This window comes from Sus scrofa, chromosome 16 (assembly GCF_054392235.1).
Source record: "Sus scrofa isolate SSC_HxYL_T2T_F1_AM1 chromosome 16, Sscrofa_HxYL_maternal_Yorkshire_Landrace_v2.0, whole genome shotgun sequence".
Classification (NCBI taxonomy): Eukaryota; Metazoa; Chordata; class Mammalia; order Artiodactyla; family Suidae; genus Sus; species Sus scrofa.
The window spans coordinates 44,118,601-44,145,280 of NC_139398.1; the positions used below are offsets into that span (position 1 = coordinate 44,118,601).

Consider the following 26,680-nt stretch of genomic DNA (forward strand, 5'->3'; position numbering starts at 1 on the left):
TTTGAAGATAGGATTAAGAAATGAAAATATGAGAGCTGTAAACAGGGGAAAGAGGATTTTTAATATATTTACTAAGTGAATCACTTCAAATTTGTAAATTAGAAGAGGAATTATTTGGCTGACAGTTCCCATTCTGAGATTTGATGGCCTTATTATATTTATTGAATCCCTTATTTATTTATGTATTGACCATGCCTGAGGCATACAGAAGTCCCCAGGCCAGAGATGGAACCCTTGCCAAGGCAGTGACAATGCCCGGTCCTTAACCACTAGGCTACCAGGGAACTCCTTCATTAAACTTTTAAAATGTTGTCTTTTCCAACTTTTAGCCCCTGCAATCTTCTATTTGGCAATCTATATAGTCATCCTCAAGGGCTTCTCCCTGCCCTTTCCTGGGATGCTCTGGCTTGTATTACCTATGTTGTGCTCCAGGCAATGAGTCCTCCTTTGGGTGGCACTCTTGTCCTGTCTAGCCCTAGTCCTACTAGAATAAAACAATTAGTAGTTGAACCGAACTGAATCAAATCAAATGAAGTTGAATAGAATTTAATGGCTCCACCACCTGTAAACACAAATCCACTCATCCATGCCTTCCCTTTCTTTGAAATTCTCAAAACCATTAAGACAGGGATGCTTAAAAAATAGCCAGTATTCAGTGAAACTAACATGTGGATGTGGCTCTTGACTCAAAGGATGTACAATGCACCAGACAAAAGAAGCACTGCAAACTCCCAAGTGCTTCTTCTGGCCTGGGTCTCCTGAGGAGGCATTCCAAGCCCCAGCATTTGTGATGGGCCAACTTAACTTCCCAATTCCGAGTGATGGGAGTGAGGAAGAAGGGAGTAACATGTTCCTGACTTAATGCACCCTTACTTGTAAAAGTCTGTAGCAAGAAATAAAACAGCGCCCCAAGTTCTTTATTAGATTTAACTGCCAATGTACAAACATCCTAATTCAGATTAAACAAAATAGCCCACACACATTCCATTTCTAAGGAGAATGTTTTCCTCCCTTCCTTCCCCTCCCGCTTCCCTCTTACATTTATATCTTTCTGCATTTCTTTTTTCCTCCTAGTCTTGTTTCTCCTTTCCTCTAGCTTATCATAGACTTCCCAAAGAAAAGCCTCCCTAGGACCACAAACCACCACAAAGGGAGCAAACTCTCCATAAGTGAAAGCCAAGGCCTCCGTGGGGCGTGTCGGGGTGGCACCCCCACCCCCTTTTAGTGCGAGAGGACCGGACAGCGAAGTTCAACTGTCCACAGGAGAAGGACGGGGAACACATCTGCTCGCTTTCACAGACTGAGAGATTGTTTCTGCGCAATCGGACCCAAGGAAAGCAGCCTCTCCTTAAGGGCCGAGGGGCCTTGCTCTTTGAAAGTACCCTTCCTGCCCAGACCCCGGGAGAAGTGAGGGTGCGAAGGCGGAGCCACCAGGCTGGCGACACCCTCCCGAAGGTCCGGCCCTCACCCGCCTCTTCCTACCACCTTAGGGAGTTGGCACGGGGAGCGGAGATCACCCTCTCAATGAAAGGCAGATGTCCCTTTAAGGTTTGCCTCGCAGCTCGTGGACTTTAGCCTAAACACGGACCCGCGAAGCTGGCTTTATTTGTCCATGTCTCGGACAGAGCCTGGGAGGCTGCCAGAGAGATTTCAGAGCCCGAGAGCGCAAAGGGGCGGGAGATGTGGCAATCCTGCTGAAAAGCGTGGAGTGGATTTAGAGGCACTGGTCGAAAACACAGGAAATCACTTTGCTCCTCCCGGGCTCCGGGGCCAACAGGGCCAGCGACTGAGACCTGTGGCGTCTCGCGGAGTGACCCAGAGCAACGCGGATCCCGAGCGCGGTTTCACCGAGCCCTTCCCTCCGATCCAGTGCGTCCCCGGGTCCCCCAGGGGCTGCGACCGCTCCGGCCATGGCCCCCCGGCGCCGCGCCAGCCCAGGGGTCGCTGTCGCCAGCTGCTGGCTCCTCACCGGTGAGCGACCCTGCTTTTCTCTGAGCATCTCCTACGCGCAGGGTTCGGGAATCGCGCCTCGGGGCTTAAAACGGGGAGGGAGGCAAGCAGAGGGCCGGCGCAGAGGGAAGAAGGGAGCGCAGATCTACTCGCGGGCGATCCAGGTAGTCTGGGCAGGTTGGAGTGCAGAGAGCGGTGTCTGCGTTTGGTTTCGACATGGATTACTTTTGAGGTCGTTTCAAAACCCTCACCCCAATCGTAGGCAGAAGCCGTGCTGAAAATTTTACAAGCTGTTATTGACTTTTCAAATTAAAGTTGTTTTTGACCCTATACCTGGTATTTTAGGGCTTTGCTGATGGCTTTTTTTTTTTTTTTTTTTTTTTTTTTTTTGAGAGAGAGAGGTAACTAGCGAGTACCTGATTTACATGCAAAACTCCCATCCTCAGTTTGCTCAGGAGTGAGCATTATTACTTTTCTTGCTCTCAAGTATTCAAGATATTTTCTGCCAGGAAGAAAAGAGAAGAATGCAAGGCAAAGTTGCCTCTTATCCCCAAAATGATGTTTCTGTCTTAGTACCCAGGAGAAGGAACGTAGTGAAATTGAGGGAGGAATAGTGAATATTTACTTTGTAAATACCGCAGACCAGACTAACTTCTTAAATGCAAGATACACTATTGTTAGTTGTGCGTAAATAGGTATCTTTTAGCAGAGACAAAAAACAGTAGAGATGCAGTTATATTCAATTTAGAAAAATAGATTGAATCATAGCATTTTCTAAGATTTTCCAAATGATTAACCAGCTCCTAAGGGGGGAAAGCTGCAAGGGTGAAGGAAAGAGAAGGTGGATGGGGTAAAGCTTTGTGTGAAAGATGGTTTATTAATGGTTGGCTTTAGTATATCATCAATAGTCAATCAATATTCAGTGTCTTTATGCTAGCATGTTTATTAGTACTTGTTAACAGCATTTTACCATTTTTAAAAAGCGTTGATCACACCGGTTTAGCCTGGCATACATGCTCAAGCACTGTTAAGTTTCATGAAGATCACTTCTAAATGGATTATTAGAAAGCAAAGCTTTTTTAAAAAGTGGGGTGGTATAAAGAGAGTGAGCTAAACATTTCCCACTACTCAGGAAATGACCAATAATCCAAACACTGGCAACTTCTGAACTGCTTTACCAGTCAGTGAGTGGTTGACCTTGTCATCAGCCACTATTACTCTTTACACGTATTTGACCTATGACTCCTCTCCAACTCAAATTTTTTGGAGGTTGTTTGCATTTTTTGTTGTTGTTGTGCAAAATATGAGTGGTTTACTAACTACCCAAGTTGTACTTTTTTCATTTTACCAAATAAGCTATCACCAATGTAGAAAAGATCAAATGAGGTTTGTATATCCTCTAAAAAGACAAGAATGAAACTTGAAAAAGCAGAGGTAAACAAAATACAATTTCATGTGTGTGTGTGTTTTAAGTTCAACTATTTTATTTTCCATGCCTAAAACAGTCCCAAGTTGTATACTGTGGGTTTTCTGCAATTACTGGGGGTAATAAATCTTGCTGAATCCAGGAAGGGACTTAACAGAAACTACTGCATACATATTTCTAAGTTACTTAATTATCTTTTGTGTACATGTATACATGTATTATATCTCAATCTATACATGTATATTATTCAATCATATTGAAATTTATAATTTAAAGTTATCTCAGATTCAACAAGTTCCTCATATGTGCTATAGTTATGCCCATTTCACAGTACAACATAGAGATCTGAAATTTGACTTCTTCCTTTCCTTCGTTGGTTACCCTGTCAGTCATCATGTTGTCAGCTTCCTTAGAACCTTCTCATCAATTCATAGAGTCCACAACTAATCTGGGGTCTTATCACTACACCCATTCATGCACAGTACTATAGAGTTCATCTTATTGTCTTCAGTCTGCACCTAACCTCTAATTCTTGTTAAGAATACATAATTTTCATTATACCTTTGTCGTTAGTCAAAAATCTTTGGTGGTTCTTTGTTATCTTTCATCAGATAAAATCCAAAATTCTCAACTGACCTTTCAGGGTCTGCCCTAATCCAGCACCCTCTGTCTCCCATACCCCTGTATCAGTTTCCTATTGCTGTTGTAACAAACTGCCACAGATTTACTGGCTTAAAACAAGACAAATTTGCTACCCACAGTTATGTAGGTCAGAAGTCTCACAGGACTAAAATCAAGATGTCGGCAGGGTTGTTTTTCTTCTGGAGGCTCTAGGGGAGAATCCACTTCCTTGCCTTTTCCAGCTTCTAGAGGCCACATACATTCCTTGGCTTGTGGTTCCATTCTCCATCTCAAAGCCAACAAAGTAGCATCTTCAAATCTTTTCCTGTGATTCTGCTTCATCATCACATCTCCTTCTCTAACTCTGATTCTACTTCCTTCTTCCTATAAAAATCCTAGGAATGCTGGGCTTACCTGGATAATCCAGTATAATTTCCCCATCTCAAGATCATTAATTAAATCGTATCTCCCAAATTCCTTTTACCATATAAGGCAATATATTTGCAGGTTCCAGGGATTTGGAAATGAACATATTTGATAGATTATTATTCTGCCTACCAAAACCTCTGAACATTAAACTGCCCATGATAGCTGGTCATATTTCCTTCCCCATAATTCTCATGCTCATTTTGCTGTTATGCATATGATACTATTTTATGCATCTAGAAAAGCATTCCACCCTTCTTTCTTACCATTCCCTGCCATCCAACCAAACTCTCTATAGTCTTCAAAGCTGGGTTTGAACCACCTACCCAATAAACCATCTCAGTAAACTTCCCTTTATATTTAGAACTGTCTTGTATTAGCTTTTTTCAATATTTAAAAATGATTCATCACGAAAGATGCCCTTCTCTAAGTCCAAATAAAGTTTTGTTGTTATATATGTCAAAGTCCCCAGCAAAAAACCAGTGGCACATATGAAGGGTTTAACTGAAGAAAGTTAAATAAAGGGACTATTTGCAGAAGCATTTAAAGGAATTGACAAAAGATGGTGGAACACCTAGAACAAGCAATAGTAGGAAGAAAGCACTTGAAGCAACAGTGGGAAGAAAAGCCATTACCATTCCCATGTCTGGGAAGGTAGCAATCTGTCAGCCTGACCATGAACTCTGGCTATGGAAGAGGGGGCCACTGAATAGGAGCTGTGGCCCTAGGAAGAGGAATGCAGCTAGTGGCAAAGTTGAAGCCCAGCAGGGAGACATCAGGGGAAATGAATACCCCCTCCTTTTCTTCCTGCCCTCAAATGCCTTGTCCAGTCCTCCTATTGGCCATGTCCAAATGGCAGAATTCAAACTACCAGGGGACAAAGGTCAAAACAAACAATAACAGAGAAACTTACTGCTGAAAGGCAGATTTTTTTCAAGAATGTATTTTGTACGAGGCCCTGTGCCAAGAATTTTGCACATATTACATTTTAATCTCAAAGAAAGGGAAAAGTTTGGAAGTATTACCCATATTTTAGAGATGAAGAAACCAAAATACTAAGAAACCAATTTGTCCAAAGTCACACAATTAGTAAATGGCAAAGCCTGTACTCAATTCACATCTCTCCTGCTCTGAAATGATACACCATATAGGCTGTCTAAATTTAAGTCCATTTCCCTCTTGCACAATCCTCCAAGTATAATTCTCTAAAAGACTTTGATAAGGATCTAATTAATGATGAAGTAAGTCTGTTATTTTCATGGCTCTTAGGTATACAGTGAAATTAGATGATATCGCTCCCTACATTAATTATAATTCAAATAAGACTCCTATCTCCAGTTAGTAAGAATACAAATACAGAAAATTATCCCTAGTTATATGGCTTTCTTCCCTAGAAACAGTTTAGTTAGGCTACAAGCAAGAGACCTTTGTGACTTTGTTCACAGGCAAGATTTTCTGTTCTAAAAGAAGTCCAGTGAGGCAATGGTTGAATATGGAAGGAAGTCAGCCATCTAACCCATAACAAAGAAAAGACCTCCAAGGCACACAGTGGATTGACAGGAACTACGGATGATAGTGAAAATACTTAGTTGTTATGATGCCTATAAAGGCAGTGATAAATTCATAGGACTTCTGTTTTTTTCAATAAATAGGCAATGGCAGTAGCAATAACATATACAGGCCAGACTAGTTTGCCTATTTTGCTTCCCTGCTATCATTATGCCATTTTGATGCATGAGCTCTTGGGCCACAACTTGTAATTGTTGATTTTACTTCCTTAGATGAATGCTCCTCTGCCTGTGTTCCAATATCTCAATCCAACAAACTTCCCATTAGATGTAGAACTTGCTGAATTCTAATATGCCCTGAAGTAATTCATAAAATAAAGGTGCTCATGTTTAAAATGCTTTCAGAAAATTAGGCATCAAAATGCTATTCTTTACCTACACTGCACTTCTGTTGTATGAAATACAAAATAGTGTATTTGAATTCATGTTAAGAAATTGAGATGAAAGATATTTGGAATTGTTGTCACAATGCTGAAGTCAGAATATATTGCCTATTCAGAGTGGTCTGTGACTGGAGAATTGTTTTCACTCTCAAAGCAAGTACAGTAGAGTACCAACAAATGTAAATGAGCTGAATATACTCCTGTCCTCATGATTGTTGAGCTTCTTTCAGTTCACCACTGTGCCAGCTCTCTGAAGCCTCCAGGCCTTTGCATAAGCAGTAACACTGCTACTGATACTTAAGTTCCCATATGATTGTCATTTCCAAGAACCCAGTGGAGTACCTCGGACCCCCTCTTCCAGAGATGTGTATGCCTCTAGCACTTGCACTTCTATAATATACCACATACTAATTACAATTATAATTATACCACATATCTGTCTTCCCAGCCTGCTTGTGCTCTGTGAGGGTAGAGTCTTTGCTTGTTTATTATCCTTGCCATCGAAGAATAATAGGCACTTGAAAATGTGTTACTGAGTGATTCACAAAATAATAGGCTACAGACAAACTCATAAAATAGTTAAAGGGTCAGGTTGTCTGTTCTAATTATATCCAACCCCCCCCCGAATATTTCTATCTAATTGAATGGAAGATACCATCAATTGAATGATATACCATTATTGTATGTACAATTAAGAATGAAAGGTACTGCCAATCCAATTATTATTGCTAAACTGTTAGATGCCTCCTAGTTTCAAAAGATGTTGAAATGTAGGGAAATGTACATCTGAAAATTATAAGTCATAGATAGCAGCATATCTACATGCAGTTTTCTATCACATTTCTTTCTATTTTTAAAAACTGCATCATCAGATTTCTAGATACAAAGATATGAACACTGTCCCCTTCTTAGAGGCAAATTTATATCTAATGCAGGGGATAATTGCTCCTCCAGCACTAGCAACCTCACCAGATGCCAAGAACAGAGCTTCGTCTGAATACTCTACCTTTACAAGGAAGCTTTAGGAGAAAGGTGACAATAAAGTAATCGAAAATGTTCCAGGTCACAGGATCAATAATTCTAGTTTTGGCAAGCTCTAACCTTCTGTCATATTGGTGACTAGTGCTAGGGCCAAGTATATTTGAAGAGATCTAATTTTTATCTAACAGCCTCTATAATTTAAAGGAAGATTGAAAAGTTAACTAAATCTTAAAAGGAGATTAAAATATATGCACTAGTTTGTATTAGGAATTCACTTTATGTGCAAACACATTAATATTGTTTTATCCAAGTGGTGGAGTTCTAAAAACAAAATGTGAGAAATCTGAATTGAAAAATCATTGTAATTAAAATATTAAAAAGAGGGAAAACATATGCTTTCTGCATGAATTATCTGAGATCTGCTGAAATAAATGCAAATTCTTAAATCTGAATAGAACACCTAAATAAAATCACATTAGAACATCAAATGATTAAGAGGAATGGTCTGCATATTTTATTATAAATCTTATACTTTTCATACAAATTACAAAGTACTTTCAAATTACTTATTAACTATATACTTTTAGTTTGTCAAATACTACAGTTTGAAAATGCATGGGTATTGACCAGTTCCTAAAATTATATATCTTCTTATAATAGTTTTAGTTTGTCAAATACTATAGTTTGAAAATGCATGGGTGGAGTTCCGATTGTGGCACAGTGGTTAACAAATCCAACTAGAAACAGTGAGGTTGCAGGTTTGATCCCTGGCCTTGCTCAGTGGGTTAAGGACCCGGGGTTGCTGTGAGCAGTGGTGTAGGCTGCAGACACGACTTGGATCCCGTGTTGTTGTGGCTCTGGAGTAGGCCAGCGGCTACAGCTCTGATTCCACCCCTAGCCTGGGAACCCCCATAGCAGCCCTAGGAAAGGCAAAAAGACAAAAAAAAAAAAAAAAAAAAAAAAAAGAAAGAAAAAGAAAAGAAAATGCATGGGTATTGACCAGTTCCTAAAAGTATATATCTTATTATAATATTTTTGGTAAAATGATCATGTACTGTATAAGGATACATACAAACAGGAACACACACCCCACACATACACTTTGGTTGATAAGATTTTGTTTATTTAATAGAAGATTTTATATTGTTTTGTGACAACTGTATTTTTAATCAGAGGAAATTTAGATAGTACAGCACGTTCCTTAAAAAACAAAACAAAACAAACTTTCCCTTTCCCCCTTCACCATTTTGCCTAAATTAGCTGACTAATCTTCACTGTCAACTACTAGCTTTGCTTGCAGAGGCCATATGGGCATCTTTGTACAATCCAAAATTGGCACATTCTCTCCAAATAAACTACTGCATTTGTCATGAGATATTCATACTCAGTGGTTTGAGTATATATTTTGTAAAGATCATTTTCCAAAGCCAGTATAACAAAACTAATCGTCATTATACATTATTTTTAACCATTGTAAGACCTGTTTCTCATTAAGATTGGTTAAAAAAGAATCATTTTCTTATCTACACATGGATATCTCAAAAAACTGAAATAATGTTTATAGAAACTTACCTTAAGAGTAATCTTTTTAAATTGTTAGCAACATTATAAACAGAATGTGATTTCCTAATTTTAAGATGTCAGTGATAGACAAGTCAAAAACTCTGAATTAAAGGAGAACTAATAACCACTCATTCTTTCATCTAATTATGCTAACATGCCAGTTGTGCTGGGTTCACTAGAATACAAAGACAAATAAAAGGCAGCGTCCGCCCTTATGAAGCTCAGAGTCTGAAAGAGGCCACAGACAAGCAAATAGCAATGATGGAAGACACCCCCAAAGCAGAGAAAGGAAAAGATTAGATTTGTGTTGTCGGAAAGTAAACTTTGCCAGAAAGAGAAGATGGATACAAGAAAATGTATACAGTCCTGACTATTTAAGGGTCACTCTGCTAAGCACAGGATATACAAGCAAGGGAGCCCATAATCCTTGCTGCTGTCACCAAAACATTTCTAACATAATATTATGAGAGGAAGAAGAACTGTAATCCAATTCACCAAGCCAGTTCATGCAGCAAGACTAATCTAAGGTTTCCCTGGAAAGGAGGTGCTAATACAAATAAATGTACCCAACAGATCATCCATCAGTCAACCATACTGAACCAGTTATTTTTCCAAAACTGAATAATTATGATCATGTTAAAGTGAGCCTTTGTCCCTTGCTTTGTCTGATACAGATCTCTAGCTTCAAGACAGGCTCTCTTAGAGAGTTACAATAGTACCTTACATATTTATAGAGCTCTACAATTTGCCAAGTATTATAATCTCATTAGAACCTCCAAAGGGTTGTTGATTGAGAGAAGCAGAGCAAATAATCTTACTTACAATTTAGAATGAAAAAATTTAGGTTTATAGAGGTTAGGGAACTTATCTAAAGTTGCTAGGACCTTGCTAGAAAAGACCATAACTTAGGTCTGCTGACTCTTGGTATGAAAGCATTAAACTAAGCATTGATTTTTTTCACCGCTAAAATGGGCCTTAGGAAGATTCAAATTGGAAATTTTAAATAAATGTGTCAGTGTAAGACTGTGGTATTATTTTAATTTTTTTAAATACTGATGCTGCCTAATTTTTATAATCAAAATAATTTTAATTATTGAATTCCGTTTCCTCAATTCTTAAATAAAAGAAACTGAGTTTCAAAGAGACTGAGTGGTGCCAAAATTTACAGTAAAAACTGATAGAGTAAGAATTACAATCCAGGATACTTGGCTTCTAGTCCAAATGTCTTTTTGAGACACTGGAAGTATACAGAAAACAACAAATTGAAAATTTTGGAAGTAACAACACTGACTCTTTTTTAATTCTGGAGAGATTAATATAAATAAAAGGTATAAGAAAAATAGAGTTAAAGTTACTCATATAAAGGTTTATATCTTCAAAGAGCCAATAAATAAGTATAAAAGTGGAATTTAAAGCAAAATAGGTAAATTATGTTTTTTCTCATGATTTTTCTTATTTTAGTAAAGACTGAAAATACACTGCTATATATTATATCACTACTATAACCATAAAAGCTTGAAAATAAGAGAAATTACTTTATAAAGCAGATGAGCTATACTTGAAAACAACCACAGTGTCTTAAGAAGTATCCATAATAATGTTTAATATAATTGCCACATTTTACATCTGATCTACTTAGCTCATCATTCATGTATAATTGCCTAGTAGATGCAAGGAACTTTTCATGGGACAGTGAAGGAATACAAGGATGAATCCATCCAGAGTTCAATAAGAAAGAAAAGTCACGTACTCCAATTAATAGAATGTATGTTTCAAATTTGAGATAACATTTAAGCTGGTCCTTAAAGATAAGTAGGATTTATGGAAGCAGGGATGAGAGAAAGTGACATTTTGAAAACAGCAGGAGCTAAGGCGGCGAAATAGAAAGTTGTCAGGATGTATAGGGATGTATTCCATAGGGAAATATAGGATGCTGTAGGGGGTACCTGGGCAATGAAGCTTATAAAGCCACGTCATGGAACCTTTGAATGCCAGGGAATTTGATTTTAATTAATAGAGAATAAGAACCCCAAATAACCCAAAAATGTAATGACTGATCTAGAAAGACACAAAATCTGGGAGGAAAACATCTGATTATTCAACAATAAGCTCAAGTTACTAAAGAAATTCTGTTACTGATGTTTCAGATCAAATAGTAATTCTGTGAATAGTTTTGTAGCATGTTCAATCACTGAAGCACATTTATGTTTAAAAAGACAGCCCAAAATGAGGTTTGCCTCATAATAAAAAAAAAAAAAAAAGAACCACAGAATCAACAGTCAATGAAGGTTTCCCATAGATTTTCAATGTAGAAATACACATGTATTTTTCTAAAGTAGAATGTTAAATCTTTCTCAAGAATTATAACAGTGACTTAGGCTGAGCAGAAGGAAAACTATGTTGAAAAAAAAATAAGGATTTTTTTTTTTTTTAAGTAATAAAAGAGCAAGGAAGGGACCTTCCTTTCAAATTCTCTAGACTGTTTCCTCAGCTATGAGTCTTTATCTGGTAAAGGTAAGAGTTAGAGGGAAAAGGCAGTGGGTAACAGCATATAATTTGCAGCGTTCAGAGATGATTTCAAGCATGCATAATAGAGAATTATGATAGTAGAAAACAAGAGTATGAAGTTAAGCTGGCCTGGATTCGACTGCTTGTTGTGTGATCTTGAATACGTTTCTTAACCTCTCTGCAATTCATTTTATTCATCTATAAAATGAACTCAACAAATATTTACCTTCTGGGCAAGAATTGAGAAAAAGCATAGGAACGTACCTGGTGAATATTCAATAATGACAGCTCTTCAATTAAAGCCTAACATTTATTGAGGTCCTACTGTGTGCCTATCACTGATTTTGTGGCTTTTGATCGTTGGCAGATTTTCAAGAGGGGAGTGATTATACTTAAAAAGGTGATCAAGGAGTACCACAAAGCATTCCCTCCTTTCTCTCTCTCTCTCTCTCTCTCTCTCTCTCTCACTCACACACACACACTCTCACTCACTATACCAGTTAAGAATTCTACTAGCTTAACAAGCACTCTTTAAAAAGATACATATTCTTTGGAGACACAAGCCATACTCACACTTTAGTGTGATCAGTTCTTTGCTCAGTGAAAAGCTGTTGTCCTCCTGCAAGTAGAAGAAGGCAGCCTGAATTAGGAAGTTTGAGAGGGCACTCAGTAAGACACGAAGGTGGGAAAAAGAGGGAAGGAAGGAGATACAAAAAGAGAAGGAGGGATAGGAGAGGCCACAAAATAACGGGTCTAACTTGCACTAAAACTTGGAGGGGACCTATGTGTCCCCTGACAATCTAAAGGAAGTTAGTTGAGAGTTGAGTATCAAGAATTGTGCCAAAGTCAGATTGCTCCCTTTCATTCCTGTCTCACTAGTTTAGGGTGGTAAGTTGCCCTTTCAATGCCATACCCAGTAAGATAGGAAGGTATGGAAGATTTGTGCCCTCTGCCCTCCACCCCATCTTAACTTTCAAGAAAATTTTGGTGGGCTTTTTCTATCCATTGGTCCTTTTTAGAGGCAATCCCCATTTCTCAGTTTCCCCCACACCCATCCCCGCCTCTCTTTCCTCCCAGAATGTTAAGTGACTTAAGGATTTTCTTTCAAATGAATTCTTTAAGCTATTCAATCAGAGTTAGTCGTAGTAGATCAGTTCTTCCCCACCACCCCAGTCCTGGGTCTCGCTCAGCTTTGGCAGTGAAGGTTGGGTCCTAAGCTACCGCGATCCAATCCCCACCCTAAACATTTCACAGGCCATTGAGCTGCGGAAAGCTGAGATGGCCAACCTTGGATGCTTGGATTCCCAGGGTAAATTCCACAGATGGTTTCTTCTCTCTCTGAGATCGGTGTTCTAACATCTAGGTTAACTGGATCGTGCAGACTTGGTTAATTAAGCGCAGAGAACAGCTGGGCACGTTCTCAGAGCCCAGATGCACCATGATCAGTCGAAGAACACAGATTCTGGACAGACCAGCTCCAAAAAGCGTGTAGCCTCTCAATGCGGCAAAGCAGAAGCAAAGCGGGGCGTAGTCTGGTTCTTGGGGCCAAGAATGCATTTTTGAGAGTTCCTTTTACTTTTCCCTAAATTCTGAAATTGGATTTACCGGGAGGGAGAAGGTGTAGTTTAGTGGCAACAGCACCCAACTGAAAACGTGTATATTTGCACTCACAAACTCCCCAGATTCTTCACAAACGGGGTGGAAGAAAAAACTTAGGAAGTCCAAGTTCAGCATTTAAATAAAGGACTCGTCACCACAGATTCCGTGCACTTCCTTTAGGTGGTTTATTCTTCAGGAAACACCTCGCGGCTTAGTGCGCCTGCGCCCGCGCAAGCTTCGGCCCCGCCTCCCCTTTGGGGACGTAAAACGTGCGCCGGACGGCAGGACGCGATCTGCGCATGCGCCCTCGTTGCATCAGCCCTTTGGTCCGTGAAGGCGGCTGGAACCGCGGAGAGGAAGGTGTTCGCTGCGGTATCTCTCGCGCGGGTTTGGAGCGGCGCTCCGAGAGCCCACGAAAAGGAAGGGCTAGAGTAAGTGCTTCCCTCGGCCAATCGAGTCGGATGTAGTGTTTCCTTCCCGCCAGGCAAGTGTTTGCAGGAACCGGACCCCGCCCCCTTCCCTGCCTAGACTTTCTTTCCCTTCCTTTCCCCTTTCCCGGCGGGGACCACCCCCCCTTGGTTCCTCTTGTTCTGGCAGTGAGCCCCTGCCAAGGTCATGAAGCTCGTGAGGAAGGACATTGAGAAAGACAATGCGGGCCAGGTGACCCTGGTTCCCGAAGAACCTGAGGACATGTGGCACACCTATAATCTAGTGCAGGTGGGCGACAGCTTGCGTGCCTCCACCATCCGCAAGGTACAGACCGAGTCCTCCACGGGCAGTGTAGGGAGCAACCGGGTCCGCACTACCCTCACTCTCTGCGTGGAGGCCATCGACTTCGATTCCCAAGCCTGCCAGCTGAGGGTGAAGGGGACCAACATCCAGGAGAATGAGTATGTCAAGATGGGGGCTTACCACACCATCGAGCTGGAGCCCAACCGCCAGTTCACCCTGGCCAAGAAACAGTGGGACAGTGTGGTTCTGGAGCGCATCGAGCAGGCCTGTGACCCAGCCTGGAGCGCCGATGTGGCGGCTGTGGTCATGCAGGAAGGCCTCGCCCATATCTGCTTAGTCACTCCCAGCATGACCCTCACTCGGGCCAAGGTGGAAGTGAACATCCCTAGGAAACGGAAAGGCAACTGCTCCCAGCACGACCGGGCCTTGGAGCGGTTCTATGAACAGGTGGTCCAGGGCATCCAGCGCCACATACACTTTGATGTGGTAAAGTGCGTCCTGGTGGCCAGCCCAGGATTTGTGAGGGAGCAGTTCTGCGACTACATGTTTCAACAAGCAGTGAAGACCGACAACAAAGTGCTCCTGGAAAACCGGTCCAAATTCCTTCAGGTAAAACAGTCTTACCCAGGGATAATTAAGAAGTGGGCAGAGGGGTTTGTGTAAATGACTCCTAATGTTTTAGAACTAAGAAAAGTAGAAAAGGAGAAAGGTTTAACTTTACTGGGATTGTAAGTGAGGCAATGAAGTGAAAAGATTTAAACAACCAGGAAATTTATATAGTAAATTCAAATTCTTAAACATGGAAAGCATGTCATTAATGCTTTTGGCTTGGGGTCATCGTGGGATGAAAAAGGGTACTCTTAGAGATTCTGTTGTCTAACTTTAATAATTGTGATTCTAGGTACATGCCTCCTCTGGACACAAGTACTCCCTGAAAGAGGCCCTTTGTGACCCTACGGTAGCTAGCCGCCTTTCAGACACGAAAGCCGCTGGGGAAGTAAAAGCCTTGGATGACTTCTATAAAATGTTACAGCATGAACCTGACCGAGCTTTTTATGGACTCAAGCAGGTAGAGAAGGCCAATGAGGCCATGGCAATTGACACATTGCTCATCAGTGATGAGCTCTTCAGGCACCAGGATGTAGCCACACGGAGCCGGTATGTGCGTCTAGTGGACAGTGTGAAAGAAAACGCAGGCACTGTTAGGATATTCTCTAGTCTTCACGTGTCTGGGGAACAGCTCAGCCAGTTGACTGGGATAGCTGCTATTCTGCGCTTCCCCGTTCCAGAACTCTCGGACCAAGAGGATGATTCCAGTTCCGAAGAAGATTGATGATTGGAATTTATAATCCATAATTGAGACAACCTGTGTCCTTCACTGCTTCACTGTTACATTTTCTCAGCATCCTTGTAACAGAAAGGTGCAAGAGTGGCACTTGGTGATTTTTACAGGGATTTCTCATGTATTTGGTCACATTAGGTAATTTGTGGTTGGCAGGACATGTATTCAAAACTGAACAATAAAAAGAAATTTCCATGCATTACCATCTTTATTAATTGGGATAGTTTTATATCAGAATTAGGGGTTTTTCACAGTACTTAGAAACATTTTGTTTATTTAATGAGAATGACTATATATTCTTCGGGTAGACCATGAAATCCCATACTGCATGCTTTGAAGGAAAGCCTCAGGAAAAGCTTTTTAATATCTCATTAAGTTTACATTATTTATTTTATTTTGTTCTTAGACTGGGTTTTTTAATCCCTTTTCTCCCCATTTCCCTTACATTCTCTTTTTAATTTTTAAATTTATTTGATATTTTAGATGACAGCTAAATAATTAGAAGGCTTTTCCTGAAGACAAGTTTAAAATGTTTTGTTTAAGAGATTTGTCAAACCAATCACGTTAAAAGTAATAGCGTGAAGTTCCCCTCCCCCCCCTCCGCAGCTTTATCTACTAAGGATTCTCAGGATAATCTATTTAAGGTGCCTTCATTTTTAAAATAAGGCTAAGGCTTGTGATTTGCTTGTATAGGCTAATTGGTGGCAAGCCTAGAAGTCATCCCCAGTCTGAACTCTTTGTATGCATTACCACACTATGTATTTATTTTTTGGCTTATCATAGGTATACTTAATGCTATATAGAATTTGTATCTGTTTTTTACTTTCTTAATGAACTTTCTCTTCACCCTAATTTAGGGGTGAGAAAGCCTGTTCAGGAAGTTTAAGCCACATCATTAGTATGTGGCAGTTGATTTGTACTCCAGCTCTTTACTGTAACTAGGAATTTCTGCATATACCTGAGGGTTTACAAGTATTTTTTGATGTGCATTTCTAAGAGAGAGAGGGCCTTGAAACGTAATTGCATCTCGAACTTTCACGGATCTCACCTTAGCAAAAGGAATAGTCTCACGAAGAGTGATAATTCAGCCTGTAACCCAGGATCAGTAAGCAGTACCTACTTCAAATGAGAACTTGAAACTTTCGCTTGTTCCTTCTGTGGTTTGGGCCTTTCTCCTGGTGTAAGTGCCAAGTTTGGGATTTTTTTTTTTTTTAATAAACTTCCTAACTAATCTCAACCTTTTTATCTGTAATTAGAGGTAGACACCTCCATGAACTTTAAAACCACGTTTTTGCATATCTGTTATCTAATCAAAGTAATTCAGGTTGTCATTTTATTATAATTTCATTAATATTTAACTTTAGGATATTTAAAGTATGTTATTAAATAATTTGGTAGGAGTATAGAAATGAAGTCATCAAGATTCTTAATGGTAGAAGCTGATTGATAATGAATCCTAGTCTCAGTAAGAATTTGGGGATTTGGGCCATCTGTTGCTCACAGTCTATGCAGTATTGGTTATTCCTAGCTGTTACCCTTGGTAATAGAAACCAGGGAAAACAAAATCTTCCAATAAATCTAACCAGTACATTTAATGACATTAAGTTCTCTAATTTAGCCGCCCGTTAGCCTTATTACTTCAGGAGCTTTTAAAACTCAGTACCCAGGCTGGACCCCCAGACTAAGCACCCCTAGAAATGCTGGGAGTTTGGGGGCGTGTTGCTTTTTTATTAAAGCTCCCAAGTGATTCCAGTTGAAAACCTTGACTCAGGCCTTGCTATTCAAAAGTATAAGTGGGTCATGGACCAGCAGCATCCCTGGAGAGCTTGTTAGAAACTAGAATCCAGGGCTCTACCCTAGAACTATTGTATTGCAATCTGTATTTTAACATCTCCAATTGGTTACTCTGCATAATAAAAGCTAATAAACATAGGCAATAACTTAATCTTCCTGTGGTAGTCAACCTCTGGCTAGGCTTCTCAGCCACAGAGAAAAAGATTGCAGTGTTTTAAGGTCTTTCAGGAGAGCTAACTTCAAGTACTCAGTTAAATTATAAACGCTAAGTGAAAGCCTGTTTTTATGTTTATAAAGTACTTAAAATATCTTTGTAAATTTCTATTTTTTAAAAGTTACATTTTATACCAACACCATTATCAAGAGTATAAATCTTCCTAGATGCATGGGTATAAATATCAAAGTAGTAATAAGAGCACATAAAATAAAAAGTCAATCCCCAAAAAAAATTTTTTTACTACTCTGAAAACAAAATGAACCATAGGTCTTTGGAAGTCACATACAGTAGTTTAATTCCAACTGCTCTCCATTAACAAGGAATGACTATGGTAACAGATGGAAACACTATCAACAACATACCTCTCAAATTAATGCCTTGTACTGTTAAGTTTCCATTTACCATCAGGTGCTTGTAAACAAAGATTGCTATCCCCCTAGACTTAGTAAAGGAGAAGTTTGCCATTTGTTTCATTTTGCTACACACATGATGCATATCAAATTATGGTTTGCTATTTCTGGTCTCCCATTTATATGTTAAATATTTTGCTAATTTTATGTCTGGATTGTTGATTCTGGATTTCACTTTCATTACTCCCTTATAATACAGGTTGGATTTTTTTTCCTCCTAGGTGCCTCTAGAGTATCTTTGTAAATCATTCTTTTTATCTCTCCTTGTTTTTAGTCACTAACTTTAGTTTCCTTTTTTAATCCCTGTAACCAGTTCTCTTAACCTCACATTATCTTTAACAAAAGCGACTTAGAATTTTTGCAGTTCATATATTCTGGAACTGAAATTTTCTGTGTTACTTTACAAAAAAAAAAAGTGCACAGATAAAATAGTACGTATGTGAATTACCCAAAGTAGAAGTTGTTTTGGGGGAAAGGACTATTGGGCTTTTTAAATCAGATGGTTTTCCAAGCAAATAATACTGGCTGTTTGTGTTCAGTATTAGAATATATAGGATTACATGTTGAAAAGAGGTTTCTAAGGCAATTCTGAGGGTTTGAGCAAAGAGAAATGCTTTTTCGCCTGTGGCTAGAGCTTAGATAATGAGGCACCATGTTTATATTACACCACTCATTAAGGATAGTGCATTTGATTTTATCCGTTTATTTTTTTAGTGCCTATTTGGACAGAGTTCTGAGCTGGGCTTAGGAAAGAAACATGTACACAAATAACTGTTACAAAAGTAGTAGCTTATTGAAAGTGTAAGAGGGCACAGTGTTGTAAGGGGTCACTTTTAGGAAGAACTTTATAGAGCTAAAGCCAGGAAAATTGACTTAAAATGATAAGCCTAGAGAGGTTATCAGAAAGAGGAGGGGGTGTGGTGAGTGTGCTAATCATATTAGACCCTCCATGCCACAATAAAGAGTGTAGGTTTGACCATTATGTGAAACCACTGAAAAATTTTAGCAGAGAAACTGAATGATAAACTTTGCATCTCACAGATATCACTGTTTGACAACATCAGGGATAAATTGGAAGAGGCAAGATTGGAGGCAAGGAGACCAGGTTAGGAGACCATTTATTAGAAAAATTTAAGAGGAAAATGATAATGGCCTAAACAAAGGCAGTCACAATATTCCTTGTAATGGGAATGAAAAGAAGTCAAGGGAAAATACTAGGAGATAGGATCAAAAGGACTTGATGATTGTTGTTCACAGTTGTGGAAGAGGTAGATTCTGGGTAAATCTGTTTTTTGGGGGGGAGGGGTGGGTAAATGGTGGTAGAGATGATAGCATTATTCAGACAGGAAATACAGGAGAGAAGCTGACCCTCAAGGAAAAACAGTAGGTTCAGTTCTACATCTTTGAAGTGCCTGTGGTGGGTAGGGAATGCTTTTCCACCAAATTGTTATATGCTCACTCCCTTCCTCTCCTCAGGTTTTTGCTGTCCTCAGTGAGATCTTCCCAAACCAGCATTTTTAAGAAATGTAACATCTCCAGGATTTCCTTACCCTTCCCTGCCTTATTTTTCTCTGTAACACTTAATTTCACTTAGCTGTTTGCTTATCATCTGTCTAGAATGTAAGCTCCAGGAAGGCTGAGGTTATTGTCTCTTAGGTTCTTTGCTATATCTGCAATGCCATGAATGATCCCTGGCACAGAGTAGATGCTCAAAAAAATTTTATTTGACTAAATGGCCAGATGAATCAATCTCCATAAGAATGTCCCTTAGGCAGTTGTGCATACTGCTGAGTTTCAGGAAAAAGCATTTGGCTGAGGATTATAATACAAGAGATGTTAGATATTAATATAAGTATACCAGATATCATGGAAGAAAAGAAATGACCTAGGAAGCTCTAGTAAAACTAGAAATAAAAGAGGGCCAGGCATCGAAGCATAGGGAAATAGCAATATTTAATCTCTTCAAATGCTACCGGACTCCATTATATTATAACAAGGCAGAGGTGTTTATATTTCAACAATTAAAATGGTCAGATAATTATTTTTTCCCTACATATCTCTATATGTACTAGAGATATGCATGTAGAATAGCTAAAGTGTTGATTTCATAGAAAGTTGAATTTTTTTTTTGATTCTTAAGGTCAGAAGTTTCTAAGTTTGAGGCAAAAGCCAAATTACAAGACAGGAGTTGTGGCTTAGCGTGTTATGAAACTGACTAGCATCCATGAGGATGTGGGTTTGATCCGTGACCTCACTCAGTAGGTTAAGGCTCCGGAGGTGCTGTGAGCTGTGGTATAGATCACAGGCATGGCTCGGACCCCACGTGTGCCTGTGGCTATGGTGTAGGCCAGAGCTGCAGCTCTGTTTCGACCCCTGGCCTGAGAACTTCCATGTGCCTCTGGTGGAACTCCAAAAAAATGACCAAAAAAAAAAAAAAAAACATTAAGAGGTGATTATCGATTTTATTAGGAGACTTCTTCAGGAGTCCTGTAGTACAGGAATTATTACCAAATTCTGTCATTCAGGCCAAAAGGGTGGCTGCTGTAGGGCCCTTAACCCTCATGCTCCCTATCCTAATGTGCATCTTTTTTCTTTTTTGGGGGGGAGGGGGGTGTCTTTTTTCCTTTTCTAGAGCAGCTCCGGCAGCACATGGAGGTTCCCAAGCTAGTGGTCGAATTGGAGCTGTAGCCACTGGCCTACGCCAGAGCCACAGCAACGCAGGATATGAGCTGCATCTCTGAGCTGTGCCACAGTTTACGGCAATGCCGGATCCTTAACCCACTCAGTAAGGCCAGGGATCAAACCCGCAACCTCATGGTTCCTAGTCCGATTCGTTAATTTGTTAACCACTGAGCCACGACAGGAACTCCCTAATGTGCATCTTTGATTTCCCTCACCACTTCCCCTTTTACTCCCTGCAGAACTACAAGTGTCATAATTGTGGCATAAATTTTGCAAGGTTTTATTTATATCTATTTTAAAAATTGATTTTTTTTACATGTATGTATTTATTTATTTATTTATTTTATAATTTTTTTTTATTTTCCCACTGTACAGCAAGGGGGTCAGGTTATCCTTACATGTATACATTACAATTACATTTTTTTCTCCCACCCTTTCTTCTGTTGCAACATGAGTATCTAGACAAAGTTCTCAATGCTACTCAGCAGGATCTCCTTGTAAATCTATTCTAAGTTGTGTCTGATAAACCCAAGCTCCCACTCCCTCCCCCTCCCATCAAGCAGCCACAAGTCTCTTCTCCAAGTCTATGATTTTCTTTTCTGAGGAGATGTTCATTTGTGCTGGATATTAGATTCCAGTTATAAGTGATATCATATGGTATTTGTCTTTGTCTTTCTGGCTCATTTCACTCAGTATGAGATTCTCTAGTTCCATCCATGTTGCTGCAAATGGCATTATGTCATTCTTTTTTATGGCTGAGTAGTATTCCATTGTGTATATATACCACATCTTCCGAATCCAATCATCTGTCGAAGGACATTTGGGTTGTTTCCATGTCCTGGCTATTGTGAATAGGGCTGCAATGAACATGCGGGTGCATGTGTCTCTTTTAAGTAGAGTTTTGTCTGGATAGATGCCCAAGAGTGGGATTGCGGGGTCATATGGAAGTTCTATGTATAGATTTCTAAGGTATCTCCAAACTGTTCTCCATAGTGGCTGTACCAGTTTACATTCCCACCAGCAGTGCAGGAGGGTTCCCTTTTCTCCACAGTCCCTCCAGCACTTGTTATTTGTGGACTTATTAATGATGGCCATTCTGACTGGTGTGAGGTGATATCTCATGGTAGTTTTGATTTGCATAAAAAATTGATTTTGATTAGCCTGTAATTTTGTTGATAATGCAGTTTTCAGTAAATGAGTTCCCAAGTAGTGAAGAACAAAGTGGGACATAAAGAGCAACTTAAAAAAGAATTAGTGAGTTCAGATAAAGTTGTTTAACCCCTAAATAGTTTTCTTCATATTAAATGTAAAAGTGATGCTGAAAAGCCAAAATGATTTCTAACCAAATTGAGATGAGAATATAATATTTTTGCGTGTCAGGGATGCCTTACTTAGCAAAGATTGAAAGGCAGAGTTCCCAGTGTGGCTCAGCAGAAATGAATCTGAGTAGCATCCATGAGAACATGGGTTCAATCCCTGGCCTCACTCAGTGGGTTAAGGATCCAGTGGTTGTACATCACTGACGAGGATGGGGTCTGGTGTTGCTGTGGCCCTAAAAAAAAAAAAAAAGATTGAAAGTCGACAGTGCAGCAAATTAAGATACTGGAAAATAAGATCTTATAGGATTGGTCTACAACAATTTGAAGAGTTACTTATTATCAAGTAGCAGGTAAACTTCACAAAATAAAAAGGAAATTGACTAAGTTTAGGAAGGAGGTAGTTAAATTAGAAAGACTATGAAAACACATAGGCAAAAGATATTTTTTAAACTGGAGATAAAATCTCATCATGTTTATATGGCAAGACTTTAGAGAGTATTTGATATAGTATCACCATCTGTATTCTCATCCATATTTTAGAGTATTCTTATAGATTTCCTAGTATTCCAACTGAGAGATAGCCATTTATTTTGTAGTATTTAATTTCTCTACTTTAGGAAACATGTGAGTGTATTCTGGTGTGATGAAATAACACTGGGGAAGAAACTGGGATATTGTGAATTTATTGGTTTAAATTTTGGAGAGGCTGTGTTTCCTCAAGGAAAATCCACTCTTGTGTGTGATAGTTTAGCAATTTCCATACAAATTTGAGACTATCATTTTTGCTTTTGACAGTGAATATTTTATTCTAGAATAATTGGCATCAATATGGGATGGTCTTCTATTTCTAGTTTCTAGTTGCCTGTTGCTAAAGATTTGACGTTTATGATAAATTGTGGGGATTTGCAATAACAGTCCAAGTTTCCTTTCCTTCATCCCTTAACATTGCCCATGTTAAACTTCCATCCTCCAGAATGGAAATGAGTGTTTTCTATAATGTGGGAGACATAGAAGACTTAGAGCTTATTTCAATTTAAGCTGCCACATTTGGTTTCAAAACATCCAATACCGAGGCAGGACAGTATCTGCCAGGCAGCAGATACAGGAGGAAAACATCTTTGCAGCCTCCTTGCCTGGCCATGCACAATTGGCACCACTGTCCCAACTCCAGGAATGACAATGTATTAAAAGTATAACCATGTGCTTATGGGAAGTACTTTTAAAAGAATTATTTAATTGTTTGAAGAGCCCTATGAGAAAAGTTTTATCATTAATTTTCAGATTAAAAAAAACCCAAAATCAAAAGAGATTTAATAATTTGTCCAGAATCACGTAGCTGGTGGCTATGATAAGGTACCCAGTCAGGCAACTCCTTAAAAATATAAGAATGCCAGTCTATTTCTCAATTCTCTTGGAATAGATCAAATGTGCCCAGAAATATAAAAATTATTCATGCTAAATGTTATATAATCAGCCAGAGTTTATGCAATCATTTTGTATGTTTTATAGTTTCCCTACAACTATTGTTTTTCATCTCATGAAAAATCAGGAACTCAATCCTAAGGCACTCTATCTAGAATATTAAAAATGTACAGAAACTATTGCACATCTGTGTATTAAACTAAACCCCTCAAGCCCTTACTTAGCATCTACTTATCATTTCATACTTGGTTTTAGCAAGCTTGTTTTTTAAAAAATTTTCAGCGTACTTATTCATGCATTATTTTAACATGTATTTACTAAGCACCTCAAGTAGCAGGAACTATGCTACTCAGGTATGAAAAATGAATTAAGAAATGTGTCCCTGCCTTTAATTAGCAAACTAGATATCAAGGGGAGATGACCACAAGTGGCCATGCAGACAAGGAGGTCACAGCAGCAAGAAATGACTACTCAGGTGGATGCTGAAGCACAACCAGAAGAAGAAAGTCCATGACTTGAAGTATTTCACTGGGGCCTGAGGATATTACTGTGTTGCAATAACTGATGTTCATACTGAGGAAAGGATTGAATTACATTCAGTGCATTACATTCAGTAAATTACATTCAGAAGTCAAGGAAATATAATACCTTTCAAAAATTACTTTCCTGGAGTTCCCGTTGTGGCGCAGCAGAAACCAATCTGACTAGTATCCATGAGGATGTGGGTTCAATCCCTTGCCTCACTCAGTGGGTCAGGGATCTGGCATTGCTGTGAGCTGTGGTGTAGGTCACAGATGCAGCTCCAATCCCACGCTGCTGTGGCTCTGGTGCAGGCTGGCAGCTGTAGCTCCGATTTGATCCCTAGCCTGGGAACTTTCATATGCCACAGGTGTGGCCCCAAATAAAGCAAAAAAAAAAAAAATTATTTTCCTCCAAAATTATTAAAAAATAAATTGAACATGGAGTTCCCATCGTGACTCAGCGGTTAGCGAATCTGACTAGCATCCATGAGGATGCAGGTTTGATCCCTGGCCTCACTCATTGAATTAAGGATCAGCATTGCTGTGGCTGTGGTGTAGGCCATCAACTAGAGCTCCGATTCAGTCCCTAGCCTGGGAACCTCCATATGCCGCAGGTGCAGCCCTAAATAAATAAATAAATAAATAAAAATTGAACTTGAAATCTTTAGCTATCTGTCATACCTAGAATGACAGTTCCAAATAGCCAGAGTTTTACTATACCATAATAAGTAGTATTTAAAAAACCTTAAATAATTGTCAAAAGAAGACTACTTAAGGCAAAAAAAATCTCAATAGATTTTAGTCGTAAATTTATACAGAAGTAGGAGGTCCTCTGAGTTCAGGTCTACGTTCCAGAAGTTTTATGTCTAGAATTTTTCAAGTCCTGGGGTAAACATCAACTAGAACTTTTTTGACACCAATGTGAAAAATTGCTCTTTGGGTATAAAACATTTTGATCTTATGTTTCAGGTCATTGATCCTGTGACCATAATTTAGAGTTTTTTCCTTCCTCTCCAAGTATATTGTTGACAGTGTAGAAGTCTCTTTCTTTCTTTCTTTCTTTCTCTTTCTTTTTTTTTCTGATGAGGTGAAAGAGGAAGATTGAAAATACATGCAGTACATGGCTCTGAATGATTCGGAATCACAGGGTTAATGCTATAAGGGAACTTTTATCATCTGACCCTCATTTCATGATACAAATGTGCACTGAGGCTAGAGAGGGTTGCTAGCTTAATCAAAGTCACACAAACAAGAGTTTCCCATAGGATCCACATTACTATTTGATCCATCTTGTTCTCTTTTCTTACCCATTTTTTTGTCACCAGTGCCTACTGGGAGGTGGTTGGGGTAAGTGGGATTTTAAAACACCTTAAACTCTCCTTATTTATCAAGAAAGACTTCATCTTGGAGTAAGACAATTTCTCTCAGCAACATCACTGAGACTCAAACCCAGCTTTAAAGTCCAGTTGTCCATTCTTTGAAGGACTGCTTATCTTCTACTAGGGAAACACTCTGCCTCCTGCCTTTCTTCTTCTGAGAATCATTTCATTCTTCTGACAGCCATTTACTAAGGACCTCTGATATGCCAGGCACTCTGCCAGCCCCCCAGTGATACAAGGTGAAGAGAGAAGATCACATTCCCTTCTTTCCAGGGAAACCCAGTCTAGGATGGGGACAGACAGACACAACAAACAAATCATAGCACTTCAGTGGGGACAGGAATAAGAAATAAGGAACACAGGAATAAGAACTGCAGGAACAAGAGAGCTTGGAGGGTGCTCCCAACTCATCCAGGCTTCTCTGAGGAGGTATTATCAGAGCTTAAACTGATCAATCCCAGAAACTTGCACTGATATTGCATTACTTTCTAGAGATGAGGCAAAGGGAAGTGAGAGCATTCCTCTCAAATTTACTTGGTTAACTTTTTTTTTTTTTTCCTAAGAAGTGGTCCCTGTAATCCCTAAGCTCTCTAGACATTAAATATTTACAGGATAGAGTCAACAAACCTGAGAAGAGACATCATGGAGAAGTCGGTTACATTGCCGTCTGCTCTCAGAATTGAAGAGGCCTCCGTGGGATCAGAAATAGACCGGGGACCATGACTGAAAAGAACAGAAAGATTCTAGAACCTCTGTGTTTTCCATATTTTTGTTATTTCCTGTTTTTCTCTCCTGAGATAACAGCAAAACAACTAAACCAGAAAAGAGAGCTTGTTGCCCTTTTCAGGACAGCAAGGAAGGAAGGAGACTGTGGGGGTGGGGGGGAGCAAGGGACATTAAGTCCTATTCCATAGCCATTCTTGAAAAAGAGGATGTCCAGGCTAGACTAGGTGGTGGGCCTGGGGAAAACCCAGAGGCTGAACAGCAGGAAGACCTGAGGTCTTTCCTATCTTTATTCATCATTTTGTCCTTGGTATAAAATTCAGGAAAACACCCTTCATAAACAATAACGACCTCTCTAAAATAGTACATTTCACTCAATGGCCAACTTGGATTGGGTGTGGTGGCAGGAAAGGAAATTTTATGCAGAAGGGAGAAAAGAGCACAATTTTTTTGTGAGGAGGAATGAACTCTGGGAATAGTTCTCTGACCTTTTGTGCCTCAATGGTATTCTCAGTCTGGGCGAAAGGAAGTGGAATAGCGTGTGGAATGTGGGGAAATCAGAAGGGCTGAGACAAAATTAATTCCCTGCCTCATTAAATGTCACATATTTTTAAGAAAATGAGTCTGTTATCACTATAGTAAATTTCTCACTCTGGTTCTAACTCCTGGCCTTGGACTCCGTAGAGCTTAATAAGTGTTAGAATTTTTCTTGCCTTTCTGGGAATTATCTTCACCCTTATCTCTGGCTCTTATACTTTCTGTAGGTCATGGTAAAATATAGTGGGAAACGGAATGAGTAGACAGGAAATGAGGAAGAAGACCCGGCTTTTTTTTTTTTTTTTTTTTTTTTTTTCTTTCTTCATGGTTTGTTGTAGATTTTAAAGCTCTTTGTTTGTTTGTTTGTATTTGATGCATGAGGTCATATATGTCCTTCTAAATGAATTAGAAACTCCAATTGTCAGAATCAAGAAAGTAACAACCAGATTTTATACTTGAGGCTGTGAAAAGGGATGTTGCACACAGAAAATTACAGCATAATTTATATGTTGTTTGCTGTAGTTAACAAAGACTGTATATAAGCATTTGCAAAATTGTGGCTTTTCTGACTCACAGA

General features: G+C 39.3%; 2 protein-coding genes and 2 long non-coding RNA genes across 16 annotated transcripts in view; 2 read left to right on the plus strand and 2 right to left on the minus strand.

The window, feature by feature from the left end:
• LOC106506482 (uncharacterized) overlaps window positions 1-13,233 on the minus strand; it is a 235,238-nt gene extending 222,005 nt beyond the window's left edge. For all 8 annotated transcript variants that reach the window (XR_014831293.1, XR_014831292.1, XR_014831289.1 and 5 more), the window contains exons 1-2: window positions 12,714-13,233; window positions 12,000-12,045 (exon numbers count right to left, since the gene is read on the minus strand). This is a non-coding gene — a long non-coding RNA (uncharacterized LOC106506482). The remainder of the gene's footprint in view (window positions 1-11,999; window positions 12,046-12,713) is intronic.
• PELO (pelota mRNA surveillance and ribosome rescue factor) lies at window positions 1,726-17,342 on the plus strand. Of its 4 annotated transcripts, none has more exons than XM_085002224.1 (3): window positions 1,726-1,971; window positions 12,790-14,366; window positions 14,659-17,342. In XM_085002224.1, the coding sequence occupies exons 2-3, from the start codon at window positions 13,641-13,643 to the stop codon at window positions 15,088-15,090; spliced, it is 1,158 nt and encodes a 385-aa protein (XP_084858350.1). In that variant the 5' UTR covers window positions 1,726-1,971; window positions 12,790-13,640; the 3' UTR covers window positions 15,091-17,342. The 4 variants fall into 4 exon arrangements, with proteins under 4 accessions (XP_084858350.1, XP_084858349.1, XP_013840215.3 ...); XM_085002223.1 differs by having other exon boundaries at window positions 13,109-14,366; XM_013984761.3 differs by having other exon boundaries at window positions 13,206-14,366.
• ITGA1 (integrin subunit alpha 1) overlaps window positions 1,726-26,680 on the plus strand; it is a 174,225-nt gene continuing 149,270 nt past the window's right edge. For all 3 annotated transcript variants that reach the window (XR_014831285.1, XR_014831286.1, XM_021076769.2), the window contains exon 1: window positions 1,726-1,971. Coding sequence is in view for 1 of the 3 variants with exons in the window: in XM_021076769.2 (XP_020932428.2) it covers window positions 1,911-1,971 (61 nt within the window). In the remaining 2 variants the exon portion in view is untranslated. The remainder of the gene's footprint in view (window positions 1,972-26,680) is intronic.
• Window positions 19,223-25,597, minus strand: LOC146395539 (uncharacterized). The gene is made up of 2 exons (XR_014831295.1): window positions 25,471-25,597; window positions 19,223-21,754 (listed from the first exon to the last, which is right to left on the minus strand). It is a non-coding gene; the product is annotated as an uncharacterized LOC146395539 (long non-coding RNA).

Excerpts from the sequence above, each read along its gene's own strand:
- PELO (XM_085002224.1), top strand. The coding sequence starts at position 13,641 with ATGAAGCTCGTGAGGAAGGACATTGAGAAAGACAATGCGGGCCAGGTG. Across the intron at positions 14,367-14,658 it reads ACCGGTCCAAATTCCTTCAG|GTACATGCCTCCTCTGGACA; the intron begins GTAAAACAGTCT and ends TTGTGATTCTAG.